The sequence below is a fragment of the Danio rerio genome, chromosome 13 (assembly GCF_049306965.1).
Source record: "Danio rerio strain Tuebingen ecotype United States chromosome 13, GRCz12tu, whole genome shotgun sequence".
Classification (NCBI taxonomy): Eukaryota; Metazoa; Chordata; class Actinopteri; order Cypriniformes; family Danionidae; genus Danio; species Danio rerio.
Window position 1 is genome coordinate 54,370,005 of NC_133188.1, and position 14,996 is coordinate 54,385,000.

Genomic DNA, 14,996 nt, shown 5'->3' on the forward strand with positions numbered 1-14,996 from the left:
ATACAAAACAGTTTTAACTCGTACATGACTGAAAGTACATAGGGAGAAGCATATGCTTATTTAATCGTTCCCCTTCTCCAGTTTACATCAATGATAAATTATAGCCCATAAAATAATACAAATAATTCATGACAATAAATAATGATCATCATTTTATCATCTCATTCTTTTCTAATACATTTTAAGTCTAACTAAATAAGCAATATGTTCTGTTCTGCTTCTATACATGCAATGCTAAGAAAGTTGAATGAAAACTATAATGAATGTATTGTTTATTGCTCGTTCATGTTAGTAAATACACTAAGAAGGCTTGCTGACTTAAATTTAGTTTAAATAAATTAACATTTCTAGTCATTTCAGCTTACGTAAGTCAAACTGACTAAAAATATTGAGTTAAAGTTATTACGTACAAATAAATAAGGTTATTTGAGTATTAAAATGATTTACTTAGTATTAAAATAAGTTAAAATTGTTTGTTGTCTTGACTTTTTGTCATTACATTGCTTTAAAAGTGTACTTTCACCTAATTGTAGAGTGTTAAACGTTCGCTGTGTTTAAGTGGCATGCATATACACACTTCTACACGTCTACCACATGCAAACTGTCGACTGCATTTGAAAATCAATCTTATGTTAACATTAACTCGTCTTAATCCAGCTGAAACAGCGCAGCTCAGCTTCCTTGTGCTGAAATAATAGCGAAACAGAGTAAAGAGTTTGTCTTACCGGAGTTTAACAGCAGCTGGAGCTGTAAACCTGTTCAGATTCTCCATTCTGTATTAATTAAGCGGACTGTAATGAGTGTGAACGTGTCCTGTATATGTGTGTGTGTGTGTCAGCTAGTTCAGTGCGCTGATCATACTGTGGGTGTTGGACAGTGCTGGTTAAAACGCACGCACACACACGCCGTCTGCAGCTGTATGTAGGGTGATTTTTCCGCAGAAGTGGTGTGTAATGAGGATTGTGAAACTGCTGTGAGCGTCACGTTACTCCTATATTTAGAGTGAAGTGATTCACTTCAATGAATCAAGACTATTTCTCGACTCTCTGCGCTCTCACTTCTCTGTCTGGCAGACTTACACACCTTTACGTCTTCGAATGATAATCAATCGACATTTTACTCTGATCTATGCTGGGCTTGCGTATATATATATATATATATAACAACACAAATACAAACAGCTCTTAGCGCACATACACGCATGCACATACAGATTACACCAGCAGCCTGAACCGCTGATACAAGGCAGGATGATCCATGCTTTCATGTTGTTGATGCCAAATTGTGAGCCGAGCATCTGAATGTGTCAGCAGAAATGGAGACTCATCAGAGCAGCAACGTTTCTCCAATCTTCTATTGTCCAGTTTTGGTGAGTCTGTGTGAATTGTAGCCTCAGTTTCCTGTTCTTAGCTGACAGGAGCGGCACCCGGTGTGGTCTTCTGCTGCTGTAGCCCATCCGCCTCAAGGTTGGACGTGTTGTGTGTTCAGAGATGCTCTTCTGCAGAGCTCGGTTGTAACGAGTGCTTATTTGAGTTACTGTTGCCTTTCTACCAGCAGGAACCAGTCTGGCCATTCTCCTCTGACCTCTGGCCTCATCAACAAGGCATTTGTGCCCACAGAACTGCCGCTCACTGGATATTCCCTCTTTGTCGGAGCATTCTCTATAAACCCTAGAGATGGCTGTGGGTGAAAATCCCAGTAGATCAGCAGTTTCTGAAATATTCAGAGCAGCCCGTCTGGCACCAACCACTATGCCACGTTCAAAGTCTCTTAAATCCCCTTTCTTCCCCATTCTGATGCTCACTTTGAACTGCAGCAGATCGTCTCGACCATGTCTACATGCCTAAATGCATTGAGCTGCTGCCATGAGATTGGCTTATTAGAAATTTGCGTTAAAGAGCAGTTGAACAGGTGTACCTAATAAAGTGGCCGGCGAGTGTGTGTGTGTGTGTGTGTGTGTGTGTGTGTGTGTGTGTATATATATATATATATGTATATGTGTGTGTGTGTGTGTGTGTGTGTGTGTGTGTATGTATGTATGTGTGTATGTGTATTTATATATGTATGTATGTGTGTATATATATATATTCATATTCATAAATATATTAATTCATTTTCTTGTCTACTTAGTCCCTTTATTAATCAGGGGTTGCCACAGCGGAATGAACCACCAACTTATCCAGCATATTTTTTATGCAGCAGATGCCCTTCCAGCGACAAACCATCACCGGGAAACATCCATACACACATTCACACACACTCATACACTATGGTCAATTTTAATCTACCCAATACACCTGTACCACATGTGTTTGGAATGTGGGGGAATCCGGAGCATCCAAGGAAAGTTTTGCAAACTTGAGAGAACATGCAAACTCCACACAGACACGCCAACTGACCCTGCCGAGGCTCGAACCAGCGACCTTTTTGCTGTGAGGCGAATGTGCTACCCACTCCGCCACCGCGTATACAGTATATGTGTGTGTTTGTGTTTGTGTGTGTGTGTGTGGGGGTGGGGTGGGGGCATTTATTTATTTACTTAATTGCCAATAAATGTACTGGTAAACGTTTATGTTGTAGTGAAAGCATTCTGTCAGGTGGTTGAATCCGGTGTGTGCGCATGTGTGCTTGTGTGTGTGCGCGCGTGTGTGCTTGTGTTTGTGTGCGTGTGTGTGTGTGTGTGTGTGTGTGTGTGTGTGTGTGTGTGTGTGTGTGTGTGTGTGTGTGCGCGTGTGTGTAAGTGTGAGAGAGAGAGAGTAAAACTATGAGAGTTTCCTCGTTGCATCAGACAATCATTGACCAACATCAATGAGGAAACATGGCGAGCTCTGGGAATTAAGCTGGTTGAACACACACACACACATGCTGGAGGACGAGTTTAGAGGAGAAATGAAACACTCACGGCCGATGAATGAAGCTGAACTTGTTGAGGTCGCTGTCCGAGAGCGTCTGCAAGAGAAAAATCTGTGTTAGAAACAGAGCTGAAAGATCTGAGTACAGTCAGTCAAGAGGCATCAAGCTTTTCTAAAACTGTGTGTGTGTGTGTGCGTGCGTGTGTGCGTGTGTGTGTCTGAAACTTCAATGAGAATTACTACAAAGAGAATCAATGATATGATACTCAGTGACAGTCCTGTTTCAATGATTCTGACACACAGACACACACACAAATAAACACACACAAGTATTCATGCAGATATACACAGACAGATGTACACACATGCAGACACACACACACAAACACACACATGCACACACACACACACACACACACACAAACACACACACATGCACATACCCACACGCAGACATGTACACAAATGCAAACACGCACAGATACACATGCACGCACACACATGCAGACAAACACACAACCAAGATATACACATAAATGCAGGTACACACACACATATACATACATATACTGTATACACAGACACACAGGTATACACAGATGCACACACACACACACACAAACAGACAAACACATACATACACATGCACACACACATGCTAATAAACAAAATATACACATAAATGCAGGTACACACCCACATACACATACATAGATGCACACACTCAGAGCAAAACACGGGCAAACACACACACAGATACACACACAGACACATGCAGATATACACACACATATACAAGTTATTAGCCCACTTTTGATTTTTTATTTCTTTTTAAATATTTCTCAAATGATGTTTAACAGATTCAGGAAATGTTCACAGTATGTCTGATAATATTTTTTCCTCTGGAGAAAGTTTTATTTGTTTTATTTCGGCTAGAAGAAAAGCAGTTTTTATTTTTTTAAACACCATTTTAAGGTCAATATTATTAGCCCCTTTAAGCTATATTAGTTTTCTATAGTCGTCAGAACAAACCACTGTTATACAATAACTTGCCTAATTCCCCTAACCTGCCTAGTTACCCTAATTACCCTAGTGAAGCCTTTAAATGTCACTTTAAGCTGCATAGAAGTGTCTTGAAGAATATCTAGTCTAATATTATTTACTGTCATCATGGCAAAGATAAAATAAATCAGTTATTAGAGATGAGTTATTAAAACTATTATGATTAGAAATGTGCTGAAAATAAATTCTCTCCGTTAAACAGAAATTGGGGAAAAATAAAATAATTAAAATGAAGCAATTCTGACTTAAACTGTACAGAGAGAATTAAGATAAGGAAATAACAGAAAATATACCGGCACTTTATTTACTATATGGCTGTTTCTCAGCATGTGTTCTTCAGCGTGTACTCGTGTAACGTCCTCATTAACCGCCACAGTTCAGTTCCAAAACTCAAGACCGCAGGAACAGAGGATGCATGTAAGTTCCCACGTGTTCTTGATAGTGAGGACTCATCGATGCAGGCCATAGATATTGACATTAGATGTTGCCTACTCTATTGTTGTCTATTGAAAAGAATGCGTTAATAGAGCTGCCATTTTAGTACAGGGTAGCGCTCCTTTGAAATGAATGTGAGACTAAGCTGCCGTGGAGAAATGGCCATCCAGAGCCAGAGATATATACACATATATCTACATTTACATTTAGTCATTTAGCAGACGCTTTTTTTCAAGGACAAGGAAGCAATTTACACAACTATAAGAGCAACAATGAAGAAGTGCTGTAGGCAAGTTTCAGGTGTGTAAAATGTAAGAAGCAAAACATTAGTAATTTTTATTTATTTATTTTTTTTGTAGTACAGTTAGCGGTGGATCCAGAGAGGCAATTTTGTTCTCGTGCGAAAAGCCGCCGGAGGCCGCTGTGGAGCGACCGTCCGTCCGACTGGCTGGTTGAATGACTGAACGATCAACCGGCCGGCCGCCCTCCTCTTCCTCCTCCTCCTTCCCTAAACCCAAGCTACGGTTTGCAAAAGCTGTTCAGAAAAAAAAAAGCAAAAGCCCTCGTCTTTGATTTTGACCGCATTTTCGGATCCCGCCGCGTTCTCACCCTTATTTTTCTAATTCTGTTTTTCATCCTACCCGCTGTTCCCCGGACTCGATCCCGGTTGTCCCTGCGGCCGGCTCCTTCTCCTCCGGGCCTCCGCTCTGCCGTCGAAACGCTGCGAGCTAAGCGGACAAACTGGTTGCATCGGGAAAGCCCTCCACTCGGAGGCGAGCCGTTGGCCGGCAAGCGCGAAGAGGAAGAGCGGAGCGGCGCCTCCGGCCACGTAAATCGCGGTCTCCAGAAACGTCCACTGGGCTACTTTTCCAGAATGAGCTTGGGTTGAGAGAGGCAATTGCAGATTAGGAAGGGAAGTGGAGACTAAATAGTTGAGTTTTTAGTCGTTTCTTGAAGACAGCGAGTGACTCTGCTGTTCTGATGCAGTTAGGGAGTTCATTCCACCAACTGGGCAGATTGAGCGCGAGAGTTCGGGAAAGTGATTTCTTCCCTCTTTGGGATGGAACCACGAGGCGACGTTCATTCACAGAACACAAGTTTCTAGAGGGCACATACATCTGCAGAAGTGAGAGCAGATAAGAAGGAGCAAAGCCAGAAGTCACTTTGTAGGCAAACATCAGAGCTTTGAATTTGATGCGAGCAGCAACTGGCAGCCAGAGCAAACGGATGAGCAGCGGAGTGACATGTGCTCTTTTAGGTTCATTGAAGACCACTCGTGCTGCTGCGTTCTGAAGCAGCTGAAGAGGCTTGATAGAGTTAGCTGTAGCTAGTAGAAAGTTGCAGTAATCCAGTTTGGAGACAACAAGAGCTTGAACAAGGATTTGAGCTGCATGTTAAGATAGGAAGGGTCGGATCTTTCTGATGTTATAGAGTGTGAATCTGCACGATCGAGCAGTTCTAGAAATGTGGTCAGAGAAGTTTAGTTGGTCATCAATCGTTTCTCCAAGGCTTTTCACCGTTTTGGATGCAGTAATGGTTGCCCCGTCCATCAGGATTGAAGTTATGGTGCAGAGTCGGGTTGGCAGAAACTTCAAGCATTTCTGTTTTCGTGAGGTTAAGCTGAAGATGATGATCTTTCATCCAGTGTGAAATGTCCGACAGGCAGGCTGAGATGCGAGCTGGAACCGAGGGATCATCAGGGTGAAAAGAGAGGTATAGCTGGGTATCATCAGCATAGCAGTGGTAGGAGAATCCATGATCGGGAATTTCCCTGGTGGTCAGTATGCAAATATTTTATTAAATTATGTAAATTATAATTTTACATCACTTTTCTACATTGATGGATCAGTGACCGCACAGGCATTACAGACGAAGAGCTTGTGTTTGTGTGCATGTACATGTACTATCCACCCTCCCTGTTTAATTTGATCTAATTGTCCTGAAACACAGCTCCTCTCCTGCTTTCACTTCCCATTCTGACGGAGGGAGCGATTCGTTTGTGAATGAATCTCCGTTATAAACAACTAGTTCACTTAACTAACAATAATACAAGTGTCTGGCAAGTTTCTTTTTGCTGATATTATTTAACCAAACAAGCATAAGTCCAGTATTTAGTGTGAGTTGGTGCTACTTTCCTTATGGTCACTGCAGTAAGAGATTGTATTATCATCAATGCTTGTTGAGCACAAAAGTTCATAACATATAAAAATGTAAAAAACAAAATCTTCCCTATGAAATGTTCTGCCTTTGTGCTCTGTTTTCTTTGTTTACTTACACCCGTACACAGTGCTAAAGTCCAGCATCTTCACATTGGCTTTAGTCTTGACCATTGCTGTTGAATGACTTTTGTTCTGGGAGCGGCAAATGTGGCGGCGCTATTGACGTATGCTCAGGGTCATTATGTGATATCTTGTGCATATATCTATAGACGCAGACTTGAGCGCAAAAAAATCATGGGTGGGAAAATAATAAGCTTGTGCTTAATCCCCCTCCATTTCCGACCATGTTGAAATGTATTGTTTTGTTAAAGATATTTTATGCATGATATTCCTGTCTAACCCTCTCAAGGCAGGCGTTGCAGATTTGAACAGGTAAAATTAACTACCTTATTACTCCACATACATATTTGTGGGTTTTTTTACTCAGAAGTACCACTGCAGGACTTGGTTGTCCATTAGCAACAAACAGTTTCCCCACTTGCACAGCAGATGACACAAAAGACAAAAACTGCTTCTTGGAGTACCACGTGACAAAGTGACTTGGAAACATGACCTACTCAATGACGATTTGAGATATTGGATTTGGATCCCATGTTGTTTGTTGTTGTTCTGCTACAGAAAAGCAATTTGTTACATTGTTTGAAAAGTTGTATATGAAAAGTTATTGTTCATATCATATTCAGCCGTCAGCATCTAATTACCACACTGAGCCAATGTTGCAAATCAGCAACATCCCAGAACGCTTTGCATGTGAAGGTCTATATGATAACTTGTCCCCAAATTTCCTATATCCTGTTTCTTAAACTTAATTTGAGCCTGAGAGGGCTAAAAAATAAATCAATCAAATCAAAACTAAACCACACAAAAAACAATTCACTTAATCTCATCTGTATTGCATTTAAATCTAGTTATTTATTTAAACATACATCTTCTCTAAGGGAAGGCTTCTATTGATGGAACTCACCTGTCATTAGTTACCATAACTCTATTATTATTATTATTATTATTATTATTTTAAATCAATTTAGGTCAATATATGCACATTTCAGAGGTGGTGCACATAGGGGTGTGTTTCTCGGCACTACACCGGTCTCCACTAGCCATGGGTCGGTATATTTTGGAACAGTGAACATGTCAGGTTAAATAATTAACTTCCTTATTTTTAAAAGCACAGATTTCTTTACTATTTAAAACAGGATATCTTTGTACAGTTGTACAAATGTACAGTTTTTTTTACTTTAAAACGTTAACAGATTGCTATTTTTCCTAATGATATATGATGTAATACATTTGTATTTTAAAATTAGTCTTGTTTTAATTTTTTTTTTTGCAATGTTTTTTAGGAAATATTTTTAACATTAAAAAGTGTGGTGACATCTGACTTGCTAATCCAGCAAAAAAAGTACTACTAAAAATATCACTAAAATCTGTGACATTTGATTTCATAGTTAAATAGAAACTGAGGCGTATAACTGCAAAAAGCTCCACCTTTTGAGAAAAAAATAACCTCCGCTTTCACCAGGCTGGCTGCGGGCCTGATAGTTCACTGATGTTTTCTTTTCATCTGTGAGTTGCTTTGGCTGCTTGTTCTATTGGTCAAACACCAGGTGGCGCTCTTCTCCTACACTAAAACTGTGTGTGCCTGTACTGAGTGTGTGTTTTCTGCTGCTGGAGAAAGTGCACAGGGCTCTGATAAGATGAACAGACTCTGATAACGCTTAATAAATGATTAGAAACCCATCAGAGAGATGAAACGTCCTCTGAGAGCCACAAGGAGATGATTTACGCTCTAATTCTGCCTCAGTAATACGTGCCGCGTTTTAATTTTAGCTTTTTATGTTAACATTTTACTATTATTATTTTATTATTATGTACATTATATATTCTGTAAGTTAATAACATTCATTCATTCATTTTCCTTGGGCATAGTTCCTTTATTCATCAGGAGTTGACACAACTGAATGAACCGCCAACTATTCCAGCACATGTTTTACATAGCAGATGCCCTTCCAGCTGCAACTCAGTACTTAGAAACACCCATACACAATCATTCATACACACTCACGCAATCTCACACACACACACACACACACACACACACACACACACACACACACACACACACACACTACGGCCAATTTAGTTTATTAATTCCCCTACAGCGCATGTGTTTAGACTGTGGGGGAAACCGGAGCACCCAGAGGAAACCCACGCCAACACAAGGAGAACATGCGAACTCCACACAGAAATGTCAACTGGCCTAGCCGGGACTCGAACCAGCAACCTTCTTGCTGTGAGGTGACAGTGCTAACCACCACTGAGTCACCATGCCGCCCATTAAAAACATTATTTTGAGTTCAATATATGGATACGCTGTAAAAATGCTCCACACAATATAATATATAATATAACTTAATATATAAGTTCGAACAAACAGCACAAAATAAATAATACATAAATAAATTAGTGTATATATATATTTATATATATATATATATATATATATATATATATATATATATATATATATATATATATATATATATATATATATATATATATATATATATATATATATATATATATATATATATATATATATATAATATATTTCTTTATATAACCAATGTAATGGATATGTATATATGTGGATATGTCTAATAACACATACATAATAAATATACACCATACACAGAAAAGTATTATTTTTGAGTAAATCAATCTTTATGTTCACTGAAAAAAATGATTTATAGGTAATTCTGTAGATTACTAAATGTGTTTAAGTGGCTGTAAACAATTTATTTGGGCTGAATTTAAACAAACAAATTAAGTTAAACATTACTACCTTTCATTTGTTTGTTTAAATTCAACACATAAATAGTTTGCACTAAATTTGCAGACATCATCAACTCAATTACTCATGATTAAGCATCAAACAGCACTAAAGTGAACGTAGCTCATCTTGAACCATGAGAAAGGCCTCAAACTCAAATATCGAACTATATAAATGAACGTGGACACACACACACACACACACACACACTCGTCCGCTCAGTCTTCAGCGCAACACACTCTGCATTATGCATCAGAATTGAGATCAAAAAGGGTCTAATGGAGACAAATGCGAGATGTTGAGCTCTGTGAATCTCCGCAGAGGAGAAGACAAGAAAATCACCTAGCCCTGCCTGAGAATCAAGCTTACCCTTTTGACACTGAATAAAATATCGAATATTTGGCCCGGGCAGCTCCTCGGATGCTGCTTGCCGAAGTGAATTATTTATGTTGAGTTTCTTGAGGAGACGCGGAGCCTGAATCACAGCTGCATATTAAAGAGCTCAGCTTTCACAGAAGAGTCTCAGACCGGCTCCTGCCGTCCCCAACACACTTCTACAGCCCGGTCCAAAACTGTCTGAGAGCAGTCAAAGACATCTGAGGAATAATACAGCAGGAGCGCGCTTGACCCACTGCTCGGTGGAAATGAAATGCACATACGAAAAGACATGGTTATGACTTCACTGGGAGCCGAAAAGACGAGTAAACACACTCCAGGACTCTTGTTTTGACACTTTTCACACTGATCTGAGAATATATCTATATGCAAGCTGTAAGCTAGGTCATAGGTTATTTTAAAGGGGACCTATTATGCCCCCTTATAAGAGAAAGATGGGCACTAGTGGGCGGGGCTTTCCTCTGATGACATCATACAAAGGGAGAATGTCAATCAAAGTGTTTCTGCAGACTGTTTTCATCAAGTCTGATTATAAACAATACAATATAATTCATGTTTACAATTAGAGGCTGGAGATATTCACACACTGCTGACACACAACTGTGTTTAGACAACTTGTAGAAGTGATGTTTGCATAATAGGTGCCCTTTAAAGTGTCCTAATATTGTGTAAAAGTCTCCTACAGCAGCTCTAAGGTCAGAAAACTGTAATTTATTAAGAATGTGTGTTGATATTAGAATCATTTAGCTATGCGCACACACACACACACACACACACACACACACACACACACACACACACACACACACTCACACACACTCAGCACAGATAGATACACACATGTTCAGCACACACACAGTACACACTTAGCACATGCACACACTCTCAGTGCACACACCCCCTCAGCGCCACACACACTTTCGGCACGCACACTCCTCATGCATGCACACACACAATCAGCATGCACACACACACATACATTAAGCACAGACACATGCACACATATGCTTACACACACACACACACACACTTAGAACATTCAGCACACACTCAATCAACACACACTAAACACACACCCCCTCAGCGCCACACACACACTTTCGGCACACCCACTCTTAATTCTTGCACACACACACACACACACACACACACACACACACACACACACACACACACACACACACACACACACTCAGGATACACAAAGTACCTATTAACTCGCCACACACTCTTAATGCACACGCGCAAACAGCACATACATTAAGCACACATACTAGCATATATACACATACACACTAAACACACACACACTCACACACTCAGCACAGATAGACACACACACTTAGCACATACACACATGTTCAGCTCACACTCAGTACACACTTAACACATGCACACACTCTCAGTGCACACACACACTTTCGACACGCACACTCCTCATGCATGCACACACACAATCAGCATGCACACACACACTGCACATACATTAAGCACAGACACATGTGCACACATACGCTTACACACACACACACACAAACACACACACACACACACACACACACACACACACACACTTAGAACATTCAGCACACACTCAATCAACACACACTAAACACACACCCCCTCAGCGCCACACACACACTTTCGGCACACCCACTCTTAATTCTTGCACACACACACACACACACACACACACACACACACACACACACACACACACACACACACACACTCAGGATACACAAAGTACCTATTAACTCGCCACACACTCTTAATGCACACGCGCAAACAGCACATACATTAAGCACACATACTAGCATATATACACATACACACTAAACACACACACACTCACACACTCAGCACAGATAGACACACACACTTAGCACATACACACATGTTCAGCTCACACTCAGTACACACTTAACACATGCACACACTCTCAGTGCACACACACACTTTCGACACGCACACTCCTCATGCATGCACACACACAATCAGCATGCACACACACACTGCACATACATTAAGCACAGACACATGTGCACACATACGCTTACACACACACACACACAAACACACACACACACACACACACACACACACACACACACTTAGAACATTCAGCACACACTCAATCAACACACACTAAACACACACCCCCTCAGCGCCACACACACACTTTCGGCACACCCACTCTTAATTCTTGCACACACACACACACACACACACACACACACACACACACACACATACACACATACACACACACACTCTCAGGATACACAAAGTACCCATTAACTCGCCACACACTCTTAATGCACACACGCAATCAGCACATACATTAAGCACACACACTAGCATATATACACATACACACTAAACACACACACACACACACTGCACATACATTAAGCACAGACACACACACACACACACACACACACACACGCTGTCACACACACTGTCACTGAGCATCAGAGCAAGCGTAGCTGTGATCTATAGAGCCGTCCAGCAGATGTTCACTGCATAAACTCCACACCAATATGCAAAACTGTCCAGTCTATGTGTTCAGCAGCCATTCAGGAGGACATGAGTGTGATGTAGAGCAGGAACAACAGACTTTCAGGATCTGCAGATCATTTGGCAAACAGCAGTTATAGACTACCGCTCAAAGATGTTCTTTTTCAGTGAGGGTGAAGGAAACCCACATAAAAAATCACTGTAGTCATTTCATAGGAAATACTTCAGTTATTTTACTCTATATACTGTAGAAAAGTGCATTAAGCTGTATATATTATAGTATTTACAACTTTTTGTTCATGAATGCTCCAGCATACTGTGGTATTAACTATAGTGAACTGAAAAGCTGAAAATAAATACTGTGGTAAACCCACAGTTTAATATACCATGCAGAAAACGATCTACTGGGTCATTTGTTTATATTGCTATAATTGTTGTGTTGCTATAGCAACTATAGAATCACCACAACATATCAAGTATTGTTGTAGTTGTGTTACCATGGCAACTGTAGAATCACCACAACTGATCAATCACTATAGTTGTTGTTACCATGGCAACTGTAGAATCCTCACAACAACATTTACTATAGTTGTTGTTGTTACTATAGCAACTATAGAATCACCACAGCAGATCGATTACTATAGTTGTAGTGTTACCATAACAACTACAGAATCATCACAACAGATGAATTACAATGGTTCTTGTGTTACCATAGCAACTATAGAAACTCCACAACATATCAGTCACTATAGTTGTTGTTACCATAGCAACTATCAAATCATCACAACAGATTAATTACTATAGTTGTTGTGTTGCCATAGCAACTACAGAATCATCACAACTGATTAATTATTATGGTTGTTTCTACCATAGCAACTATAGAATAACCACAACATATCAATTACTATAGTTGTTGTGTTACCATAGCAACTATAGAATCACCACAACATATCAATTACTATAGTTGTTGTGTTACCATAGCTACTATAGAATCACCACAACATATCAATTACTATAGTTGTTGTGTTACCATAGCAACTATAGAATCACCACAACATATCAATTACTATAGTTGTTGTGTTACTATAGCAACTATAGAATAACCACAACAGATTAATTACTATAGTAGTTGTGTTACCATAGCAACTATGGAATCATCACAACTGATTAATTATTATAGTTGTTGTTACCATAGCAACAATTTAATCACCACAACAGATCAATTACTATAGCTATTGTGTTACCATAGCAACTACAGAATCACCACAACAGATCAATCACTAGTTGTTGTGTTACCATAGCTACGATAGAATCACCACAATAGATGAATTACAATAGTTGTTGTTACCATAGCAACCATAGAAACTCCACAACATGTCAGTCACTTTAGTTGTCGTTACCATAGCAACCATAGAAACTCCACAACATGTCAGTCACTTTAGTTGTTGTTACCATAGCAACTATAAAATCACCACAACAGATCAGTCACTTTAGTTGTTATTTTACCATAGCAACAATTTAATCACCAAAACAGATCAATTACTATAGTTGTTGTTACCATAGCAACTATAGAATCACCACAACAGATGAATTACAATAGTTGTTACCCAAGCAACCATAGAAGCTCCACAACATTTCAGTCACTTTAGTTGTTGTTACCATAGCAACTACAGAATCATTAAACAGATTAATTACTATAGTTGTTGTGTTACCATAGCAACTATCGAATTGCCACAACTGATTGATTTATGTACTTTACTATAGGATAACGCTAGTATTCAATATAAATTACTGTAGTATTTTTTCTTGTGGTAATTACTTGCTGGTTGGGTGTTTAATTACTATTTGGGAAGTTGTTTGATTTAATCTTAAGCAAGACTGTCAGGATTTTTCTTTTGTTGTAATGCTTCTGTACTAGATGTGAGGAATTTCTGTCCTTATGTCAACAAAGTGAAAATGAGGAACAGTGGGTTTCTTTTTTAGCATACATTTATTGCTTATTAAAAATGAGCCTGTTTTATTTGAGTCTGTCATTTATTTTATTTTATTCATTGTCTTATAGTTATCTCTTAGCTGCTAGGGAGAAAGCCCAATCATATATATATATATATATATATATATATATATATATATATATATATATATATATATATATATATATATATATAATATATTTTTTATTTAAATTTTACTCTTTATTTAGTCTAATTGAACTGATTTACTAAATATATTTAATTTAATTTAATATATTTTTTTTATTTATTTGATTTATTTGATTATTTTTCCTCTTTTGTTTATTTAGCTTGTGTTTATGAAAATCGATATCTTTGTTTCTTGTTGATTTATTAAATATATTTATTTTGTTCAAGCCGTTTTATTTAATTTAATTTTATTTTATTGGATTTAATTAATTAATTAATTAATTTATTTATTCCTTTGGTTTGTGTGTATGAAAATCCATTTCTTTCTTTGTTTCTTGTTGATTTAATAAATGTATTTCTTCTGTTCAGTCTAGTTTTGTCTAGATCAGGGGTGCCAAAACTTTTTCTTATAAAGGGCCAAAAACCAAACTCTATTTAGGGCTGTGGGCCAAAGGTAAATAGACCAAACCGTATTACATTAACTTAGCTAATTTGTTTGCTTATTATTTAAAATAACTAGAGTTGCTTTGAGCCA

General features: G+C 38.8%; 2 protein-coding genes across 8 annotated transcripts in view; one reads left to right on the forward strand and one right to left on the reverse strand.

Annotated features, from left to right (window-relative positions):
- blnk (B cell linker) overlaps nucleotides 1-14,996 on the reverse strand; it is a 66,766-nt gene that overhangs the window by 45,398 nt on the left and 6,372 nt on the right. For 2 of the 3 annotated variants that reach the window (XR_012388524.1, XM_073919483.1), the window contains exon 3: nucleotides 2,903-2,949. Coding sequence is in view for 2 of the 3 variants with exons in the window: in XM_073919483.1 (XP_073775584.1) it covers nucleotides 2,903-2,949 (47 nt within the window). In the remaining variant the exon portion in view is untranslated. 3 annotated transcript variants of the gene reach the window in all.
- The window catches only part of dntt (deoxynucleotidyltransferase, terminal), a 621,669-nt gene that overhangs the window by 43,653 nt on the left and 563,020 nt on the right, over nucleotides 1-14,996 (forward strand). The gene's annotated exons all lie outside the window — the stretch shown is intronic.